General features: G+C 37.6%; 1 protein-coding gene across 3 annotated transcripts in view; it reads left to right on the top strand.

Annotated features, from left to right (window-relative positions):
* The window catches only part of LOC133655881 (1-phosphatidylinositol 4,5-bisphosphate phosphodiesterase delta-3-A-like), a 46877-nt gene that overhangs the window by 7727 nt on the left and 14397 nt on the right, over positions 1-24753 (top strand). For all 3 annotated transcript variants that reach the window (XR_009827059.1, XR_009827060.1, XM_062056478.1), the window contains exons 2-7: positions 1622-1677; positions 9536-9647; positions 16247-16475; positions 19904-20033; positions 20114-20339; positions 20478-20679. Coding sequence is in view for 1 of the 3 variants with exons in the window: in XM_062056478.1 (XP_061912462.1) it covers positions 1622-1677; positions 9536-9647; positions 16247-16475; positions 19904-20033; positions 20114-20339; positions 20478-20679 (955 nt within the window). In the remaining 2 variants the exon portion in view is untranslated. The remainder of the gene's footprint in view (positions 1-1621; positions 1678-9535; positions 9648-16246; positions 16476-19903; positions 20034-20113; positions 20340-20477; positions 20680-24753) is intronic.

Below are 24753 nucleotides of genomic sequence, written 5' to 3'. Positions count from 1 at the left end.
GAGGGCCAAATAAAAAATTTAGCTACAAGCCGAGGGCCGGACTGTTCGAATGTTCATTGAAAAATTTTTAAATGACGCATATAGTCTAGTGAACCTAATTGAACCTACTGAAAACCTAACAAATATATTCCAATATGATCAGATAAATAAAGCAATATTTTCTTATGGCTCTGTCAGTAATCTTTAATTTTCAACAGACACAAAAGACAAATTTCCTTTATATAAAAATCCCCATAACATGAACATTAATTGAAAGAAACCGGTATTCAAGGCACCATCAGTAGCCTATATTTTCTATTTTAGCAAAAGTGGGCTAAATTTACTTCAAAGAAAAAAACAATAATAGCAATTTTCTATCATCCACTCAACTGAAATATTTTTAAAATATAATTAAATTGAAATACAATAAAATAAAGTGCAAAAATCTATAAATCAAAAACAACACTTTGTTTAAGGAGAAGTAACATGCAGTGAAAACAAATATTAAACTTTAACTTTTAAACTTGAATTGAGTAAAAACTCTAAATATGTGATTGCACAGTAATGTTCACATTAAACCCCCCTCCTCCCTCCGTGGGAGGGAGGCGAGTTGGGTGCCCGAAACCCCCCGCTGGTTTCGGCCCGCCCCTTGGCGCGCGTGGCACGGCGGGCTCCGCGACCCGACGGCTGGCCCTCGTGGCTTGACGGCGGGCGCGTCCCGACGGGCCGTACGTAGGGGTCAAACGCAGAAGTCTCAGGGCCTCGTGGTGAGGGGGTGGCCTGCGGGTTTCGGCCCGCTTGACCCCCCCGCTCCGCTTGGCGCGCGCGGCACATGACGGGTTCCGCCACCGACGCTCGGGCTGCAGCCCGACGGTGGTGCGGGCCCGGCGGTGACGCGCGGTTTGGGGAAACAAAGCAGAAGTCTCAGGGCCTCGGAGCCGGGTTTCGGCCCGCCCCCTTGGCGCGCGTGGCACGGCGGGCTCCGCGACTGACGGCCGGGATGCAGCCCTTCGGCCGGCAGGCGCGTCCCGGCGGGCCGCTCGCCCCCTTTCGGAACCTTGGACCGGCATCCGCTTGGTGCGTGTAAAAGATCTGCGGTCTAAAAAAAAAAAAAAAAAAAAAAAAAAAAAAAAGATCTGCGGTCTGCGGGCCGGTTCTAATAATAAATCAAGATCATCCCAAGGGCCGTAAAAAACCTTCTCGCGGGCCGGATATGGCCCGCGGGCCTTGACTCTGACATATGTGCTGTAGAGGATCTATTTCAATACAGTCGACTCTGCCATGCGTATGCATGTGTTGGTCTTGAGGCCCCCAACCTGCCACCTTAAAGATACAAACCCAGGAGAACCAATTCAGGACGAGTGTGTATTACACATTTATTCATAACAGGAGATTCCAGCCGAGGCATCTCACATTATCATTTCAGCTTGCACTTTTAAAAGGACTTTCCTCTGTCAAATGTTTGGGTACTGAATTGTGTCCATTTTTTAAAAGGTAGGCCAATACAGTGACCTGTGTTCCACTTATTCAGCAATATTTGACAGTAATTGGGTTTGACTTCTGCATTATTGAAATGTTATTGAGTAGGATATACACAACGTAAACATCATCACCTTATATTTGTGCTGTTTTGTGTTTGAAGGAGTGCAGGATGATGAAGATGTCAAGTGGATGTTGCAGGGTTCCAGTATGGTAAAGGTAATGTTGAAACTATTCAAAGTAGTCACTTTCAGAGGTGGGTTAGCGCACAGCAAGGAGTGTTTTTTTTTTTTTTGTGTTTCAGCCCCAGACCTTTGTGTTGTGTATTTGCTTAGGTGATGTACTGCCTTCTCTACAACCAGAACTTTTGGCTTTGACCTTTCTGTGCGTCCCCTGCATGTTCCCGCTGCAGTGCTTGCATATGTTCGGCCATTTTATGTTAAATTGCAGAGTTTAAATTGTTCATAAGGGAGTATGTAAGTGTGAATGCATATGAGTTCCTATTGGCCAGTGAGGGTGGACCCCACCTCTCAGTTGGGATAGGCTGCAGAATTAGTTAAACCTGGGGTCCCCGGATCCGGCCCGCCAGCGTCCAAAATCCGGCCCGCGGGAAGTCCCAAGTAAAAAAATAAAAATAAAATAAAAAATATATATATGTATATATATATATATATGTATATTTCAAAATATTATTATTTGTTTAAATCTGTCCTTTCTAATCCATTTTCTACCGCCTGTTCCATTCTGTGTCTCCTAGCCGCTCAGGCAAATCATATTGTCTAAAAATGCATTTTCCCATCGATAACATGACATCATTGCGCTCGGAATATATATATATACACAGCCCGGCCCCCGGCAAAATTTTTTTAACCCAATGCAGCCCTCGAGTCAAAAAGTTTGGGGACCCCCGAGTTAGACGGATGGCTAGTAGTGTAAGTGCCAAATAAAAGATAAAAGATGCCTACAAGAATGCTAGGGCAAGGGTGTCCAAAAGTGCGGCCCGCAGCTCGAATTTTGTTGGCCCGCCGAATATTTTCGAGATAAAATCAAACAAAAAACAGTAAAAATGTAAGAAAAAAAGAGTAATAGTAAGTAATGTCATGAGAAAAAAACGGACATTTTAATACTAATAATCATACACTTTTCCACTTATAATACAAAGCTAAAAGCCAAGTTGTATTGTTTAAATGTGTATAGCGTCTGTTTTTTTGAAGAAAAAAAAAATGCCCCTGCATCTTTTGATGTTTCAGTATGCGGCCCTTGGTGGAAAAAGTTTGGACACCTCGGTTTAGGGCCACAGTGAAAAAAACATTTACATGAAAAAGTTAGCATAGCATATGTTGACCTACAGTACTTAAAAATGTATCGGGCACCACTCTATATCAGGTTTATGACACTGCTGCCCTTGATAAAAAATAAAGGGGGGATGCATACACCACTACTGTAGGAGCTGTTTTACCAAAATTGTATTTTAGTCCAAAAATATGATTATTATTATTCATACATTTTCAAATGTACTGTTTTACAAAAAAAAAATATTGACAAGACGCTAACTTTTTGTTGTTTTTCAATGAATACTATAAAATACTATGTTTGTGAAAGGTTCAATAAATATTGTATCTCATTAATCTTTTTAAGCACTGTGCTTTCAATTGTTTGTAGTGTGTTTAGTGAAGAAAAGGTGAAGAGTGTCATAATGGTCATGCGTCCTTCTATTTTTTCGGTATGCGACCCTCCTTTGAAAAAGATTTGACATCCTGAATCAGAATTAGCTTTATTGGCCAAGTATGTTTAACACACAAGGTAGGCTGTGCTCTCTGAGGGAAATATTTAAGAACACAAAGGACATAAAAGACATTAAACGAGTACAGAGTTGATGCAAACAGCTGCCACTTCAGCGATGACATTCCTACATACAGCTACAAAAGTAAAACATCAGATTTTTTTTGTCAAATCTGATCTTTTTATGTAGTCGTTCACATTACAAAAAAAATGTCCAGACTCCAATGTCAATGCAAACTCACCAGAATACAGACATGGCGTCATGACGTCGTACATCCTGCAGTGTTTACGCAAGTAAACCCGGAAGTAAGCATGCTTCAATTCTAGTCGTCTCAGTACTGGCACATTTGTTGCAATGTCAAGACTTCTGTGCAATCAAAGTCAACATTTTCTGAACTGCAGAGAAGATAATGAAAGAAGATGTCTCCCGCAGTTTTGGGGACATTAGTTTGCTCTAAATAGCGTGTTGGCGATCAGTGGTGGAACATTAATTGACGGGAGTTCCTTAAACATTATTTTCGCCTGTTTCTGCTAATTTGTCAAGCGTCTATTTCGGTGAATAAGGATGACCCATATGACAAGCGTCATCACTATTTGCCATTTTGCGCGTGTGAGAGTTCACACTGAAGTTGCATCATAACACTATTTGATAGATTTGTAATGTAAAACTCTTAATAACAATGTCTATAATATTGCTGACACAAAAAACATTTTCTATACCGTATGATTCGCAAAGCTCACTACTACAGGTGTGCTACTTAAACTTCATTGATGTACAAACCCCGTTTCCATATGAGTTGGGAAATTGTGTTAGATGTAAATAATAAACGAAATACAATTATAATTTTTTTATTTTTTTATTTTTTTTAAACAACATAAAAAAAGACACAAGATACACTTACCATTAATGCATCAACCCAAGAAAACCCTCCCTCCCCCATTCACACTCATCCACACTTATTTACACAAAAGGGGCTGTCTCTTTCTGTTATTAAAAAAAAACTTCTGGTTCCTGCAATATAGAATAATACAGTCTGCAAGGGATACAGTCTTTAGAGCACACATGATTGTGTGTGGTGCTGGTCCACTAACATTTTCATTAATTACTATTTTTTATGTAATTGTTTTTATATTGCTTTTACTTTCAAACAAAACAAACAAAGGACCTTAACTTCACCAGACCGGGTTGCCAATGAAATCAGATTGTTCAAAAGGGTTCTTAAAACCAGGTCCAGTTCAGATTACGTCCAGATCGGGCTCAGCAACACACACCTTCACCCATGTACACCAAAAACCAGGGAACACAACAGGTTGCATACAATCCACAAACAAAAATACATTTTCAAATTAAGCACCCGTGTACAGTCCAGATCACATCCAAGTCGAACTCAGCAACACATACCTTCATTTATGTACACTTAAAATAGGGAATACAACAACAGATTGCATATCATATATAAACAAAATTACATTTTCAAAATAAGCCTTTGAGGACTTCCCATCTTTTTTTAATGTTTTTTGGCATCGTTATCGTTTTCAACCATATAGTTTTCTAAAGTTAAAAAATACTGAATAAATGTTTTAAAAAAAGAAATACTAAGTGAATATCTGTTTTTGGCCTTAAAAATAAACCTTTTACCGAGTACTATAATTAAATTGACTAAATCATGACTGTCAATGAACTCTCCTAAAATAACAGAAACCACATCAAGCTTCATAAACAAACCAATCTTTAAACACATTTTTTCAACTTCCACCCAAAACGAAGACACAATATGACAATACCAAAACAAATGTGAATTCAGGCTCCTGACAACAAAATCGGCAATCATCTGACTCTGTCATATTCCATATTTTTAACATTTTTCCCGTGGGTAGGAAGTTATAAATAATTTTAATTTGAAAATAACGATTTTGCACATCAATAGTGGTTTTGTAGATTCATTTGAATATTGCATCCGATGGCAACGGGCAGTCAAAAAAGTCCTCCCATTTTCCATATGTGTTGTATGGGGCAGCCTTCAAAGATGTCTTTATTAAATAAAACTTATATATTTTTCCATTTATTTTAGTTCCTTTTTGCCAACTAGAATTTCTTATTAAGGGTTTACAAACTAATAATTTAGTATTTTCATAATTGATTTGTTTCCATCTTTTCCCAATGACTCCAGTTAGTTGATTAAATGAAAAGCTTGAACAAGCATCCCCATACATAGTTGTAAATTCATCATATTTCATAATTTTACCATTCTCATTGATAATGCCATTGACAAAAATGATTCCTCTTTCAAACATATTTTTCCAAAAGAAAGGCTTTCCATCTATTACAATATTAGAGTTCATCCATATTATCTGCTGCAAAATATCATCTCTTTTTTCTGGTACATAAAATTGAAAACACCACCATGAGTGGATTGTTTCCTTTATGAACCCCGCCATGTTTCCCAGCAGACTCTTTACATAAGGAAAATGGGAGGGGATCACTTGTAAAAAAGGATACAATTTATTTTGATACAATACATGTTTTTTGTCCAACAGGACACTTGTGTACCACTCAGTGTTTAAATACATCTTTGGAACAATTGATGCTTTTAAAGACAGACACATAGCTTCAAGGTTGAGAAGTTTCAGGCCCCCATATTCATATTCATTGTACAAAACCTTTCTTTTAATCCTTTCTGGTTTGCCGTCCCAGACACCCTCCGCTCATAAATATTAAAAAAGTTTTGTGATGGAGCTGGTAATGACAAAAACAAATAAATAAATTGAGGAATAATTAACGAGTTGACAATAGATATTTTACCATCCAAGGTTAAGGATTTCCCTTTCCATAATTGCATAATTTTATCCAGCTTTCTTAGTCGATTATCATAATTTACTGAGCCTAGATCTTCCAGGTTTTCTGGGACAACAACACCAAGTATGGAATACAATTATTTGCAAATCCTTTTCAACCCATATTCAATTGAATGCACTACAAAGACAAGATATTTGATGTTCAAACTCATAAACTTTTTTTTTTTTTTTGCAAATAATAATTAAAACTTAGAATTTCATGGCTGCAACATGTGCCAAAGTAGTTGGGAAAGGGCATTTTCACCACTGTTACATCACCTTTTCTTTTAACAACACTCAATAAATGATTGGGAACTGAGGAAACTAATTGGTGAAGCTTTGAAAGTGGAATTATTTCCCATTCTTGTTTTATGTAGAGCTTCAGTCATTCAACAGTCCGGGGTCTCCGCTGTCGTATTTTACGCTTCATAATGCGCCACACATTTTCGATGGGAGACAGGTCTGGACTGTAGGCGGGCCAGGAAAGTACCCGCACTCTTTTTTACGAAGCCACGCTGTTGTAACACGTGCTGAATGTGGCTTGGCATTGTCTTGCTGAAATAAGCAGGGGCGTCCATGAAAAAGACGGCGCTTAGATGGCAGCATATGTTGTTCCAAAACCTGTATGTACCTTTCAGCATTAATGGTGCCTTCACAGATGTGTAAGTTACCCATGTCTTGGGCACTAATGCACCCCCATACCATCACAGATGCTGGCTTTTCAACTTTGCGTCGATAACAGTCTGGATGGTTCGCTTCCCCTTTGGTCCGGATGACACGATATCGAATATTTCCAAAAACAATTTGAAATGTGGACTCGTCAGACCACAGAACACTTTTCCACTTTGCATGAGTCCATCTTAGATGATCTCGGGCCCAGAGAAGCTGGTGGCGTTTCTGGATGTTGTTGATAAATGGCTTTCGCTTTGCATAGTAGAGCTTTAACTTGCACTTACAGATGTAGCGACAAACTGTATTTAGTGACAGTGGTTTTCTGAAGTGTTCCTGAGCCCATGTGGTGATATCCTTTAGAGATTGATGTCGGTTTTTGATACAGTGCCGTCTGAGGGATCAAAGGTCACGGTCATTCAATGTTGGTTTCCGGCCATGCCGCTTACGTGGAGTGATTTCTCCAGATTCTCTGAACCTTTTGATGATATTATGGACCGTAGATGTTGAAATCCCTAAATTTCTTGCAATTGCACTTTGAGAAACGTTGTTCTTAAACTGTTTGACTATTTGCTCACGCAGTTGTGGACAAAGGGGTGTACCTCGCCCCATCCTTGTGAAAGACTGAGCATTTTTTGGGAAGCTGTTTTTATACCCAATCATGGCACCCAGCTGTTCCCAATTAGCCTGCACACCTGTGGGATGTTCCAAATAAGTGTTTGATGAGCATTCCTCAACTTTATCAGTATTTATTGCCACCTTTCCCAAATTCTTTGTCACGTGTTGCTGGCATCAAATTCTAAAGTTAATGATTATTTGCACAAAAAAAAAAGTTTATCAGTTTGAACATCAAATATGTTGTCTTTGTAGCATATTCAACTGAATATGGGTTGAAAATGATTTGCAAATCATTGTATTCCGTTTATATTTACATCTAACACAATTTCCCAACTCATATGGAAACAGGGTTTGTAGTTTAATAACTTTAGTGTTATTTTGGAGTCGTGTTTTGGAGGCTCTGAAGACTAGATGCACTGACAGACTCATAGTCAAAAAGGTGGAGTTCTATGGGTGTTTCTTATCTTCACTTTTATCTTTTTCACCATGAATGGCAGGTTATTGTAATAGTCCATATCACCTATCCCTACTGGCAAGGTGTGGCCCGTGGGCTTTGAATTTGACACCTGTGGTCTAAATGCCTTAAATTACCATTACAATGATAACAGCAAACTAATTGCTTGTCAACCATTTCCATTTCTTCAGTGTTTGCTGTGTAAATGTAACAACAAGTTGTAAACAAAAACATTTTGCAAGTGTAAAAAATTCTAAATCAAAGAGGTTGTGCACAGACAACATATCTTTGGGTGGACATCCAGCCCCTGTTTTCCAGGCAAGAACGTTTTTTTCCAGCGGAACCTCCTCTGTTTTCAGGTCAACTCTGTAGTGCTGTGCAAGTTAGTATACACTGCTATCATCTGTGCAACGTTTTCCTCTTTGCAAGTTGCCTGCTAGCTTTTCCACGCAACAACACTGTCCTTATGTGTTTGGGCCATCTCATGCTTACTAAAGATGACTGAAGCTTTCTTACACTTACACTTTCAACCATTTAGATGTATTCAGTGTTTGTTGTGTAATTCAGTAATTCAGTGTAATACAGTGCCAAAAAGTTGTGAGCGAAAAGATCTTGCAAGTGTAAACATTTTTGCCTCACGCGCTTCGCATCACCTAAAGCCCCCACGTACTTCAGACATAGTGGCCCTGACAAGAGCACAAATCTTCTGAAACCAACAGCCACTACAGCGCCGTCATCTTGATAAATATAAGAAGTATAATAATAGTAATATAAGAAGTAGTTGGTTGTAATAAAACACATTCAATCAATGTTTATTTATATAGCCCTAAATCACAAGTGTCTCAAAGGGCTGCACAAGCCACAATGACATCCGCGGTACAGAGCCCACATAAGGGCAAGGAAAAACTCACAACCCCAATGGGACGTCGATGTGAATGACTATGAGAAACCTTGGAGAGGACCGCATATGTGGGTGACTCCCCCCCCCCCCCCCCCCCTTCTAAGGGAGACTGGATGCAATGGACGTCGAGTGGGTCTGACATAATATTGTGAAAGTCCAGTCCATAGTTGATCTAACATAATAGTGAGAGTCCAGTCCATAGTGGTGCCAGCAGGAGACCATCTCGAGTGGAGACAGGTCAGCAGCGCAGAGATGTCCCCAACCGATGCACAGGCGAGCGGTCCACCCCGGGTCCTGACTCTGGACAGCCAGCACTTCATCCATGGCCACCGGACCTGTGTCCCCCCCCACCCCCCCCACAAGGGAGAGGGGGGCAGAGGAGAAAAGAAAAGAAACGGCAGATCAACTGGTCTAAAAAGGGGGTCTATTTAAAGGCTAGAGTATACAAATGAGTTTTAAGATGGGACTTAAATGCTTCTACTGAGGTAGCATCTCTAACTGTTACCGGGAGGGCATTCCATAGTACTGGAGCCCGAATAGAAAACGCTCTATAGCCCGCAGACTTTTTTTGGGCTCTGGGAATCACTAATAAGCCGGAGTTCTTTGAACGCAGATTTCTTGCCGGGACATATGGTACAATATAATCGGCAAGATAGGATGGCGCTAGACCGTGTAGTATTTTATACGTAAGTAGTAAAACCTTAAAGTCACGTCTTAAGTGCACAGGAAGCCAGTGCAGGTGAGCCAGTATAGGCATAAAATGATCAAACTTTCTTGTTCTTGTCAAAAGTCGATTGATTCGTCTTTCCTGTGCAAAGGTCCGATCAGGACGCTGGCAAAAGCCGCGAACGCTGAAGCTCCTGGACGATGGTGTTACAATCTGGTGTGAGTCCTTCAAAATATTCCGTCGAGCCAGGGAGCAACAATCTTGTAAGTGTTTGCCATATTTGTCTATAATGTTTTGTTGTTGATTTATTTTATTGATAACCTCTGTCATTACAATGAACTAGTATGACAGAGTCAGCAAACTGTTTTTTTTTTATTATACAGTTATTAAAAGGCTAATTGGGACCTTCTGTCCCAACCAACTGTATCATCAACTATCAGTATTAGCTTACGCAAAGATCTAAATGAGAAAATGCACCCCAGAATATGAATGTAACATACAATGTGAGCCCATGGTATGACAGCTGAAGAGCTGTTTCAGAGTTCTTCTACTGTCAGAGGAGTGCTCTCCTTTGGTTCAAAGGATAAACACTAACGAAAATGCTGTCTATTTTGGATAACTATAACGGGTACTTAGTCCTCAGTAAGGGCATGTACTGTATGAACACAACTTCGCCCACGCTCCCTGACTATAGGAGAGGAAAAAGCAGGGCCTTTATTATAGGCTCAGCTAGTTGTATTTAGATTCTTGGATAGCAGCTGATCCAGCAGTTATACAAATGTTTAGATTATAGGGCCTTGTAACCCGTGGCTTAGTGCTGTATAGTTATCCAACAGCTGAACTGCAAGCTGGGACCCATGAGACCACTAGGAGGCCTTTAATTGGCACAAAACCTGTTCAACATTATTGTTACTCTCTTTGACGCTTGAACATAACTATTACTTTGAAGGATTTCTTCAAGATGTTGGCGTGTGTTAATGACATTTATTCAACAGATCATTTGGGGGGTCAGACATCACTGATTGGAGAGCGACCATTCCTTTTTACAGATCAGATTTCTGTTTTAGTTCATGGGCACTGCTCTGGCACACAATTATGCTGGAACAGATCATAGCCCTTCCAAAGTTAGAAGCATATGGTTGTCCAATAGTCTTTGAGTGGGGAACAGGAGTCATGCTGGGATTGTATGCAGAAGCTGACAGCAGGTCCAAAATGACTGCAAACTAGTAAAATATTCTGAGTATTTTAATTGTTGGAATTTATTTAGTTTTTCTTGGTGACCGGCTTTAGCAAACTATAGTCTTCGTCTTCATAGTCCAAGATTAAAGGTGCTCATTGCGCTAACCTTCCAATGTATTTTACTCAGTATATTTCACCCTCTTATGGCTTCTGGACATAATAAAGTACACTATGTACGTACGTAACATGTGCACACATAGTAGCTTTGGGTATTATTCGCTAATAATAAAGCGATTTTGGATGGTTTGCTATCATTGAATGTACAAACGTATATTCTGTCATAAGAACAACATGACTGCAAATGGTTCGTTGCTTCTCTTGGACTGCTTTTGTATGTGTGCACGCACTCCCTGTGTGTACGTGTTGACGAAACAGGGTGAGAGACAGCCGTAAACACCAATCATTTTCTTTCAAGCTGGCAATAAAAATGATTACATAAACTAATATATGTGAAAAATATAGAACATTTTTAAACAAATGTGTTCTGTTAAAGAGGAATTTTGCCTATTGTTCACAATCGTTATGAAAGACATGACGACGGATGTATTTAAAAAAAAAAAAAAGCATTTTAACTCGTAAACGTAAATAAAAGTCAGCTTACAGCGGTGCCAATGGGAGGCCCATAAAAACTAATTACAAAAAACCATTAAAAAAGTGCCTCCATTTACATTTTGTGACTTGAATATTAATCAAGTATTAGTGATATTATTATTATAAGCACTAACACAGACAAACTATTTCTAGTGGCGACGTGATCACTTCCTGTGTGCCAATGTTTGCATCATCGAGTGATCTGCTGTTTCCTCACTTCCTTTGCTCGTGAAAGTTTATTGTAGATCATATATCATGGCTCTTACCTGGATCGTAAAAGGACAAAAGTGTAATCTGACAAGTTGGTACACTTTGACAGCCAAATTAGACCCGGAAATGGCAAGAACGACAAGAAAAGGCACTTTGTTCCACTCATCTTTTCTTGGCGGAGATTATGAGTCATTCTTCATCTAAATGGGAATATATGAACATCCTTGGAGTCGGCATCCTAATGACAGCAGACCTTGTACACTAAGTGATGTTTTATTATGTTTGTTGGCTCTCATAAAGTCTGCAGTGAGTAATAATCAGTGATTTTGTTGAAAAAAAAGAGAAAGTTGTAATGTGATTTTGAAATTAATGTGCCGCGTATGCTTAAAATGATCAAAATACATAAATATTACTTGTTATTAAAAATGTGTCTGTTACTACATTACATATATACTTACTGTATGTATATAAAACCTTAATGGAGATGTTTGAATGTTTTTTAAGAGATTTATAGGCAGAATAGAGCGACTCCCTTAGGCTCCATTGTAAGCGGACTTTTGATCGCATTTATTTAATATTTAGATTGCATAAAAAAGAAAGACAGATGTGTTCTTGTGTTACATAAGGATTGTGAATGATAGGCAAAATTCCAAAACTAAATGCAGTTCCTCTTTAAGTCGCTAATCTTTTTAATCATCTCAATAATTAACCTGTATTAACTGTGTTTATAGCATATGAATTAAAGTTAAAAAGAAACAAAAAAATAATCAGTATGATCATTTATTCTTTTTTTTAACCAGAATCTTTACTTTTATTATTTTTTGAAAATGTGGAGCTTTTTTTTTGTTTTAAACAATACCACTGTCAAGTCCAGTGTCAAACATGCTGAGTGCACTTATTTTCGAAGCAATAATCCATCACAGTTTGTGTGCAAATCTAAATAAAAATGTGGATTTAGTATTATTTATTTTTTTATTAGTTTGTAAGTACTTTTATAATTGAGTAATGCCATGTTTGTCTAATAGGAAACCGTGTATAGAATTGCCCTGTGTGTCGCATGTTAGTGTTATGTGAATGACAAGATTAGATAAGAAAATATTTGGTGATCAGCAGCTCTACCAATTTAGTTGTGGCCCAAACCTCGCTAACAGAAGCAACCAAAACTGCGTGCAAGCTCATGCCCGAATGCATAAACCCTATGATTTAACACTTTGGTATTGTTTGACAAGAGTATCCAACATTGTAGCGACATTTATCAGGCATAATTAATCATAGGTGCCTTGAATGCAATTGGCAGTGATTGAAGTTTACAAATACACTTTGAAAGACTTCAAAAAGTCTTTATTGTCAACTTTTCATATATGCAGACATATTGTATAATCGAGATACTGTTTTTCTCTCACCCTGTTCTCTGTAGCAAATTCTTATGGAATTATGAGCTAAGTTCATTAGTATCAAAACATATATTAAAAAAATTGCACTTGCAATTCTTATTTCAAAATTAAACGTAAAATGTGGTGTTTATGGTGGAGTGGAGACATTGTCATCAGTTAAAGGCCTACTGAAACCCACTACTACCGACCACGCAGTCTGATAGTTTATATATCAATGATGAAATCTTAACATTATAACACATGCCAATACGGCCGGGTTAACTTATAAAGTGACATTTTAAATTTGCCGCTAAACTTCCGGTTCGAAACGCCTCTGAGGATGACGTATGCGCGTGACGTAGCCCGACGAACACGGGTATGCCTTCCACATTGAAGCCGATACGAAAACGCTCTGTTTTCATTTCATAATTCCACAGTATTCTGGACATCTGTGTTCGTGAATCTGTTTCAATCATGTTCATTGCATTATGGAGAAGGAAGCCAAGCAAGCAAAGAAGAAAGTTGTCGGTGCGAAATGGACGTATTTTTCGAACGTAGTCAGCCACAACAGTACACAGCCGGCGCTTCTTTGTTTACATTCCCGAAAGATGCAGTCAAGATGGAAGAACTCGGATAACAGAGACTCTAACCAGGAGGACTTTTGATTTGGATACACAGACGCCTGTAGAGAACTGGGACAACACAGACTCTTACCAGGATTACTTTGATTTGGATGACAAAGACGCAGACGTGCTACTGTGAGTATGCAGCTTTGGCTTTTTTTTGCGTATGTACGTAACTTTTTTAAAATATATAAGCTTTATGAACCTTGGGTTAGGTGAACGGTCTTTTGGGCTGAGTGATTGTGTGTGTTGATCATGTGTTTGAATTGTATTGGCGTGTTCTATGGAGCTAGGAGCTAGCAGAGGAGCTAGGAGCTAGCATAACACGTACCGTACCGTAAGTGCGCGTCACGTACGTAACTTTTTAAAAATATATAAGCTTTATGAACCTTGGGTTAGGTGAACGGTCTTTTGGGCTGAGTGATTGTGTGTGTTGATCGGGTGTTTGAATTGTATTGGCGTGTTCTATGGAGCTAGGAGCTAGCAGAGGAGCTAGGAGCTAGCATAACAAACACGCAGGTGTTATTATGCAGGATTAATTTGTGGCATATTAAATATAAGCCTGGTTGTGTTGTGGCTAATAGAGTATATATATGTCTTGTGTTTATTTACTGTTGTAGTCATTCCCAGCTGAATATCAGGTACCGTGAGTATGCAGCCTTGGCTGCTAAACATTCGATAACTTGACCGTATGTGCGCGTCACGTACGTAACTTTTTAAAAATATATAAGCTTTATGAACCTTGGGTTAGGTAAACGGTCTTTTGGGCTGAGTGATTGTGTGTGTTGATCAGGTGTTTGAATTGTATTGGCGTGTTCTATGGAGCTAGGAGCTAGCAGAGGAGCTAGGAGCTAGCATAACAAACACGCAGGTGTTTTTATGCAGGATTAATTTGTGGCATATTAAATATAAGCCTGGTTGTGTTGTGGCTAATAGAGTATATATATGTCTTGTGTTTATTTACTGTTGTAGTCATTCCCAGCTGAATATCAGGTCACCCCCGGCTCTCACAGCATCTTCCCTATCTGAATAGCTTCAACTCCCCACTAGTCCTTCACTTGCACTTTACTCATCCACAAATCTTTCATCCTCGCTCAAATTAATGGGGAAATTGTCGCTTTCTCGGTCCGAATCTCTCTCACTTCATGCGGCCATCATTGTAAACAATAGGGAACTTTGCGTATATGTTCAACTGACTACGTCACGCTACTTCCGGTAGGTGCAAGCCTTTTTTTTATCAGATACCAAAAGTTGCAATCTTTATCGTCGTTGTTCTATACTAAATCCTTTCAGCAAAAATATGGCAATATCGCGAAATGATCAAGTATGACACATAGAATAGATCTGCTATCCCCGTTTAAATAAAAAAAATTCATTTCAGTAGGCCTTTAAGACCTGACATATACACAGATGCCTCGAGGGAGTTAACTTTTTAAACTATTTTACACAGTATATGCCGCACTTTGAGTATCATTCCAGGTATAGTAAAGCGTTATATAATATTACTGTTCTTCTAGGACATAGTGATGTTACTACGTACGTACATAACACATGCAAGCGCATTAGCTTTAGGTGTTGTTAGCTTATAATAGCCATTTTATAGCTAGCATTAGCTATAATTGAATGTAGGCCTATATTCTATGAAAACAACAACATGACTGCAAATTGTTCGTTGCTTATCTTGGATTGCTTTTGTATGTGTGCACGTGCTCCCTGAGCGTACGTGTGGACGAGACAGGGTGTATGAGGGGCCGTTAAGGACATTGCTCAGAATTACCTCTTACATACGCTACTGAAATGCTCTCACATAAACAACTGAAATGTTTTTCTCTCACACACACTACTGAAACACTCTCATACACGCTACTGAAACACTCTAATACACACTACTGAAATAGCATTTCAGTAGTGTGTATAACATTTCACATTTCAACATTACAACATTTCAATTGTTTATGTGAGGGCATTTCAGTAGTGTATATAAGAGGTAATTCTGAATAATGTCTTTAACGGCCCCTCATAAGGGTGTAGACCGCTGTAAACACCAATCATTTTATTCGGGCCAGTGACATTTTTATGACATGAACTTAGTAACTGTAAAAATATAGACAATTCTAAAGCAATTGCAATCTGTTAAACCACTAATGGCCCCTTTAAGTTCAGATTGAATTAAATTGTGATTAATCGTGTTAGAACCATAAATTCGACTCTATTCAGGAAGTTGGCCACAATACCTATCCCTATTTGTGCATATTTGTATTTTGATATTTATACTCCATAAAACAACTGTGGTAATCTTGTTGTATGTCTTGACTAGAATGCCAATACCCATCCCTATTTATGCATATTTGTATTTTGATATTTATACTCCATCAAACAACTGTGGTAATCTTGTTGTATGTCTTGACTAGAATGCCAATGAAGCCTTTGTACTTCTTTTTTCCAGTAGTACGAACTCACGTCAATCTAAAAAAATAAAATTGGTGCATCTTGTTAGTTGCTGTGACAGAATCCAGGATATTACTATTATGCTTTTATTTTCATTATTTTAATTATTTTAATAAATAACAAAAAACTGGACCAGGATTTAATGAGTTGGTCGACATAGTTGTTAACATTGTTCCACTGTATAAGATGCCAACAGTCATGACAGGCCTAAAGTCGATATAAGTCTATAGTTCCACTGTTGTTTTTTGTGTTTCAGATATTGTTGTGCATATGCAATGAATCTCTTCAACAATGCCCTGAATCAATAATCACTAATAGTTCCAATGATAAATTAGACAAACCACTTAAATGATTTATGTCTCCCTCATACAACTACAGTTTCTATCTCTGAGGTGGAGTGTGTACGAGAGGGCTGTCATTCAGAGACATTACAACGGATGCTCCGTGCAATACCTGAAAACCGATGTTTGACGGTGGTCTTCAAAGGCCCGCGAAGGAACTTGGATCTTCTCTGCCAGAACCAGAAGGAGGCTCTTCACTGGGCCCAAGGCATTCGAACACTAAAGGAAAGGAGTGAGAACATGAGCCAGAAGGAGAAACTTGATCAATATCCTTTGCTTATTTTAGGATATTTGATGCCTGATTGAAGTATCCATCACTATATCTTCCACCTATCAGGGGTCACGTAGTAAGGAAAGCAGCTGAAACAGATGGAAAACAGACCATATATATATATATATATATATATATATATATATATATATATATATATATATATATATATATATATATATATATATATATATATATATATATATATATATATATATATATGTCCATCCATCCATCCTTTTTCTACCGCTTGTCCCTCTCTGGGTCAAGGGGGGTGCTGAAGCCAATCCCAGCTGCACTTGGGCGGAAGGCGGAGTACACCCTGGACAAGTCTCCAACTCATGTGTATATATATATATATATATATATATATATATATATATATATATATATATATATATATATATATATATATATATATATATATATATATATATATATATATAGTATATATATGCACTATATATATATATATATATATATATATACCGTAATTTCCGGACTATAAGCCGCTACTTTTTCCCCTCGTTCTGGTCCCTGCGGCTTATACAAGGGTGCGGCTTATTTACGGCCTGTTCTTCTCCGACACCGACGAAGAGGATTTCGGTGGTTTTAGTACGCAGGAGGAAGACGATGACACAATGATTAAAGACTGACTTTTCATATACCGGTAGGCTGGTTATTTTGATAACGTACAGGTGAGCACTTTGTATTACTTTGCACCGTTGTATTATTTGTACTCTGCACGAATGCTGTTCGCCATGTCAAAGATGTGAAAGTTTGATTGAATGATTGAAAGATTTATTGTTAATAAATGGGACGCTTTGCGTTCCCAAACAGTCATCTCTGTCCCGACAATCCCCTCCGTGGTAGCAGGAACCCCTATATACTACGGTAATTACACATCAAAACCCTGCGGCTTATAGTCGGGTGCGGCTTATATATGGAGCAATCTGTATGTTCCCCTAAATTTAGCTGGTGCGGCTTATAGTCAGGTGCGGCTTATAGTCCGGAAATTACGATATATATGTATATATATATATATATATATATATATATATATATATATATATATATATATATATATATATATATATATATATATATATATATATATATATATATATATATATATAGTATATATATGCACACTGTATATATTGTTATAAAAATAACAAGGTGACACTTGTGATTGTTAACAGAAAATTATCGCATTAATAACATAAAGTTCCAGATTAATCACACAATTTATTTAGAGCGTTACCAGAAAGGCGTGGGTTTTTATACGATCAGGGATTAGGTCATTGCATATGTCAGTGCACAGATTAGTGAGGAGACTCCAACTTGTGTGCTCGCTTGCAAATTTTGCATCAAAATAAACCCAGACACGACCTTAGATAAAACTGTTACTGCGTTTTGAGGGGAAAAAAACACACTTTTAAGTCAAATATTTTAACAATGTTTGTGTATGACATTCTGACAATAAAATTACATTTTTGTCAAAATATTAGGGTCTGTAAGCAAGTAATTTACTGTGATTAAACACAATTAATCCAAACTAATAAGTGTGATTCATCTGATTTGAAAAATGTATTGTTTGACAGCATTAATGTATATATATGTGGGCGGCTTGGCTCACTTGATAGAGAAAGACACTTAACCACCTGGTCCCAGTGCCACCCACACTGGTTTAAATGTCGCTTAAAGATGTAGATAATGGGTTTCACTGTGTAAAGCGCTTTGAGTCGCTACAGAAAAGCGCTATGTAAATATAATTCACTTCACTAATTAACACATATATATATATATATATATATATACTATATATATATATATATATATATATATATATATATATATATATATATATATATATATATATATATATATATATATATATATATATACTGTATATGTATACTGTATATGTATACATGTATGATACATATGTATACACACATGTATACGTTAGGTCAGGAAAAAACCTGGAGGCTATTTCATCCCTACAAGCCTTTCCCTGCTCTTCAGGGGAGTTAATATATATATATATATATATATATATATATATATATATATATATATATATATATATATATATATATATATATATATATATATATATATATATATATGTAAATGAATTTGTCCACTTGGCCTAGCTAACCTTTTCAGGGCACAAAGGCCAATTGTCAGGGCAGGAAGGCCATCAAATAAAACAACAATTTTAAGTCTATGGTCATTATAAATGTAGCTTAAAGATTAAGGATGATTACATTTTTAATATGCATTCATTTCAAATAAATACATGGAGCTGTTTATTTCACAGAATTGTTGGGGCTTTACATTATTTACTGTAAACAGAATTTGACAAATAACGAGGTAAAACATTGGTGGTCCAAGAGAAGCTTTGGAAGGCTGAAATCATGGGCATCCCAGCACCATATTAATAATATTACCTTAAGTCTAATCAACACAACATTAGTGACGTCAGTATGTTAATGTTATGTTGACAGCACATTTCGGATAGGACGATGGTTTAAGGAAAAACGTAATTGCGTTACGTTGTCTGGAGTTGTAGCGGGCTGTGCAGGACCAAAGATCGTATACTGAGAAAGGACGATCTACCGCATGGCAATGTACAGCACACTCGATGTCCTACACAAAGTACATTTGCAGTCAGGCATATCATCTTCTTTTTGTCACTTAAAAAAATATAGAGGACATGACCTCGGTGACCTGTTTTCATTCACGTTAAACTAGTGTGGTCCAGTGTGTTCGAGAAAATTGCAAAACCCGCACATATCGTCGCGTTGTATTGATAAATATGAACAGTGTGTTACATATTGTATGTTGAGAGTTTATTGTCTTCTTATGCTTTCACAAATGTATCAAACTTTCTGGCCTTAGCGTAGCTCTTTCGACTTCTTCATTCTGTGCACTGGGCTTTGAGGAGTCGGAGTTGTGGCACATCCGAATTACAGGCTGCTGCGTGGGCTGGATTTACTCCTGCTTGGCCCGGTGATGCTTTGTGTTGTCTAGCACTGTGCTGCGTGTGGGTTCATACGAGACAGAATTACACCCACCACTGGTCAAAGAAGGCTTAATGACATGAAAATCGTGCAGAGGAAAAGAGACGTGTCCATCGGGGCATCACAGTGGCCATGGCGCATATAATTTTTTCCAGGGCCACGGGAACGTATATATATATATATATATATATATATATATATATATATATATATATATATATATATATATATATATATATATATATATATATATATATATATATATATAAAATAATATTATACATACATACCTGTATATATTAATGTAAATACTTTATACAAACTGTTTTTTTTATGTTGAAACTGCATATATAAACAAGTTCTGTAGTGTGACTTCCTTAACCATGTGCGTTACCTGGATTCTTGGTTACCTGAGTCAGGCTGATGTGAATCATGATGATAAAATGAGCTATGATGAAGTGCAGTCATTGCTACAGATGATCAACATTGACTTGAGTGAACAGTATGCTCGTGAACTCTTCGAGGTATTCAACATAACATTATAACTACTGTGTAAAACCTCATTTCACTTGATATGTACTGCATTGTTTGTGTGTCATGACAGAAATGTGATCGTTCAGCTGACAATCGACTTGACCATGGAGAAATAGAGATTTTTTGCAAAGAGTTGTTGCGGAGGCCTGAGCTGGATGCTGTGTTTCGGCGCTATTCTGCCAATAGATGTGTCCTTTCAACCGCAGACCTGAGAGATTTTCTAAAAGATCAAGGGGAAGATGCTTCAAAGACACATGCCCAAAGCCTGATCCACACATATGAACTCAATGAATGGGGTATGTTGCATCATGTTGTCATATTTCATGTTCAGTATGTGTTATAGAAGTAAATGAAAACAACAAATTACATTTACTGTATATTTCATTGACAGGAATTCCCTAGTCCTATATTGATTTGCCTTTTCTCCTACACAGCTCAGAAGAACCAGTTTATGACACCTAATGGGTTCACCATGTATATGCTGTCCAAAGAAAATTCAGTATTTGAGGCGGAACATGCTTGGGTTTATCAAAATATGAATCAGCCCCTATCACATTACTTCATCTCCTCCTCTCACAACACCTACTTGTCTGGAGACCAGCTGACTGGAGAGAGTGACGTCGAGCCATATATCCGGTAAGTAAGAAAAGAGATTTATCTATTTTAAGTCATTGTCATAACTTTTACATATTTTACAAGTGTTGCAACGGGAACAGTTTGCCTAAAACCAGATTCCGCCACATTGGCTAGTTTTATTTTCCATTAGCAATTGTAACAAACTGTTTCCAGATTGCTTCACATTAAAAAGCAATAAAAAGTCATTTCAGTTCAAAGCATTTAAATAACAATAAAAATTTTATGTTGATTGTTTTATTGTCAATACTTATTGTAAGTCATATTTTATTGTACGTAAGATGTTGTCTGTAAATGTGTGTCTGTTTTTATGGTGCCTGCCTTAGGACAACGGATTAAATTTAGCTATTGTAGCTCATTCTGGCATATTTACTGTGATGTGTTGATCATATGTTGATCAATATGCATTGTCATAATCAAATAAAGCTATTAATTTCAATTCAATAGATAAAATACAATCAATAAAAAAATAGAAACACCAAAATAAGTGAAAACAAATCAATAGAATACAATAAAAGACTGAAGCCAATTTAAAAAAGCTAGAAAATAAATGTGGGTTTTAAGGCCAGACTTAAAACATTCAACAGTGGGGGCCATTCTGGCATGAGGGGGAAGAACATTCCATAGTTTAATGCAAGGAGACCAACTTTTCTTACCAATTGGTACTTGTTTTTGTGTATTTGGGGTTTGCACAAGTCCTGGAAATTTTCAATCAAATCATGGAGGCATGGTGTAGATATGTATAATACAATATTGCCTTCCTTCATACTTCCTCCAAATTAGTCTTCTGGAATTTGCTCAAACTTGTGACGTTTTTCCAATTGGTGATGTCAGCGGATATCACCATACATGGTATATTTTTGCACGTGTCCCCCATTGTATTACAACATTGTAGTCGATAAGTTCCTTCTTTTTCTCTATTCCATTGTTGTGGGGCAGACTGGCTCCTACATGCACATTAGGTTGGCACATCTTATGGAAAAAAATGTATGTTTTTTTTTTTAACTGCCTTTATGGAGGTTGTTAGGTTAGACAAGAAATTAATTATTAAAAACAAAGTTTCAACCAAGTTGAAGAATATTTAGGGTTTCCGCATTGACCATTTCTGTTGCGTAGGGGTATGAACACTTCTATCCTGGCTGCTGGGCTTTCTTTGTAATAGGAGCGGTGTTCTGAATTCTAAAAGGAAAAGGAAGCCATTGCAGTCTGTAAAACATAATCTGTGCAAAATTCTGACCAAAGAAACTACCAGTACATGTTATGTAGACCACAAGGAAGTATTTTAATCGTAGGAAAAAAAGCATACATTTGGATGAGATCCATATATAGTGTATAAAGTAAAACGAAACAATGTTTCACCACGGATCAAGTGGTGAACAGAAATACAACACAAAAAAGGATTATTCATAAAGTGCAACGCCACAGGACAGACTACAGTTAACAAGACATGATGGCATTATAAGACTTGTAACAGAGCATGACTGAATAAAAGTTATGTCACAATGAGGTGGAGAATATATACATTTGCAGCTTAGCAGTGAAGAAAAAGTGCAATAGTGCATACTAGTACTGTGTGAAAAATACTACATTTGGCATTTTGCATTAAGTATTTTGCATCAAGTATTGTTCAACAGTCTGACTGCTTGGGGGAAGAAGCTCTTGCTCATTCTGGATATGTGAAGTATCAATCATCAATCAAAGTTTACTTATATAGCCCTAAATCACGAGTGTCTCAGAGGGCTGCACAAGCCACAACGAGGATGAGTAAAGTGAGGTAGAGAGCACATTAGATGGGTGTGTTTTGTTCTTAACAATAATCATGGCTTTGTGCATGCAGTGGGTGGTGTAGATGTCTGAGAGGGAGGGAAGAGAGGCCCCGGTGATCTTCTCGAATGTCTTCACAATCCACTGCAGGGTCTTCTGGTCTGCAGCAGTGCAGTTCCCAAACCATGCTATGATGGCACTGCTGAGGATGCTCTCAATAGTCCCTCTGTTGAAGGTTGTCTGACAGTATGGAGGAGGGGAGGTGGGCTTTCGGCAGCTTCCACAGAAAATACAGGCATTGCTGGGCTTTTTTTGTAATGGAAGTGGTGTTCTGAATTCTAAAAGGAAAAGGTAGCCAATGCAGGGAAACGAGAATTGGGTGATGTGCTCCTCGCAGACTTCTGGACTAACTGTAAGCGAGAAAGTGTATTGTGATTTAGTCCAATGTAAAGTGCATTACTGTAGTCCAGGCAGGATGTGATAAAAGCGTGCATGACCTGTTCAAATTGTTTAAAAGACAAAACAAATTTGATCTTTGGTGTTCATTTGTTTGTCTAATCTAAAACCATTGTCTATAATGAAGCCAAAGTTGGAAGCTGTGGGACATACAGAGTTCCTGTGAAAGTCCAAGTCCAGCAGAGGGTCATGTGGCCTAGCAGCACAACTTTATTTTCCCCTAAGCTTTAAAGGGGAACTGCACTTTTTAAGGAATTTTTCCTATCGTTCACAATCAATGAAAGACATGACACTGGATGGATTTGTTTTAATGCAAATAGTGACATAGGAAAGAGCTTCACAAAGAAGTGGTTCATAAAGTCAGGGGGAAAAAAAAAAAGCATGTCGAAGGAAATGGCTCTTAAAAATATCACTTTCATCATCTTGTGGAATACAATCGGACCATGCTCGTGTCTGCACCGATCACTTTGTAAAATGTTTGAACATTTAATTTGTTTGAGAAACTTTCTGTGATGCTATCCAGTTTATTATCTACCATATTATTAGTGTTTGAGAGCAAAACTAAATGTAAAGAAAGGACAAGAGATGGCATTAGTTTGTGTTCTTTTGTGGTTGCTATGTCTGAAGATAACTACAAAGACCTGCTTTTACAAATGAACTAACGTCATGTTAAGTACTGTCCTAGTAATAAATATGGTGATTGTTGGTCCAATCCACCGTGTTTTCGTTGTCGATTTTTATAACAGAAACTAAAAGCTTAGTTGTTGTTCTTGTGCAGGGAAGCCAAGTGCTTTAGTCAACACAGATGACCACGTTACACCGTCTTTGATGATATTCCTTAGCATCAAAAAAATATTCTTAATAGTAAAAATAAAGTAGATGAATAAATCTTCCATAGGCTCAACAGCATATACTAAATCTTGATATCGCTAGCAAACATTGCTGAACAACAGGGACATTTACAGATAAATAATGAGACAACATATCAACTTCACACCATAAAAACCACTGCAACATGAATTGTAGATGAGACTAATATTTGTTGCAGGAAATCAACTGCAAACATATTTATCCTTTTTTTCGATACTGTGACAAACACAGCAGCACGGCACTCGTTATGTTATGTTATGTTATGTTATGTTATGTTATGTTATGTTATGTTATGTTATGTTATGTTATTTTTATTTATTATGCGCCCCCCAACCAACTGTTACATCAGCCCGGGGCGCAGCCCGAGTAGAGAAACAAAAAAAAACAGAAACAGAGACTGAGACACACAAAGGAATCTAAACTAAACATTTAAGACTCACAATGAAAACATAAATTTAAAAGTCATCTGCGGTAAAAAGGTGAGTTTTAAGCCGTGCTCTAAAAGAGTCCAGAGTGGTGGCGGACTTAATACTCAGGGGGAGCTTATTCCACAACCTAGGTGCCATCACTGAGAAAGCACGGTCTCCCCTTGTCACTAGGTTTGACCGTGGGACCTTCAGGGTCATCTGGTTGTCAGATCTAAGGCAACGACCCAGCCTGGAGCTGGTGGGTTGGTCCAGGAGATCTTTAATATGTCAATCAAATATGGTACTTACCGATGCACAATAAGTCCAACATTGTCTTTCACCGATTAATGTTTAATGATATAAAGACATGATGTGCCGCCAATCTTCTCTAAGTACCGTGAGTGTCAAATGAAATGTGGTCGAGGTGATCAGTAACGTCTTACTGATGAAATGTATATTTTTTTTATGAGTGTAATTTTATTAATGATCACTTTTATATTTGCCTCTAAACCTTTCAAAATACCAAATCTGCCCTGATTCAGGTATATAAACCTAATAGGGCTCTAGACCATCGCCTGAA

This window comes from Entelurus aequoreus, linkage group LG08 (assembly GCF_033978785.1).
Source record: "Entelurus aequoreus isolate RoL-2023_Sb linkage group LG08, RoL_Eaeq_v1.1, whole genome shotgun sequence".
In the NCBI taxonomy this organism is placed as follows: Eukaryota; Metazoa; Chordata; class Actinopteri; order Syngnathiformes; family Syngnathidae; genus Entelurus; species Entelurus aequoreus.
The sequence above is the reverse complement of the archived record's forward strand: the minus strand, read 5'-3'. Positions and strand labels throughout refer to the sequence as shown.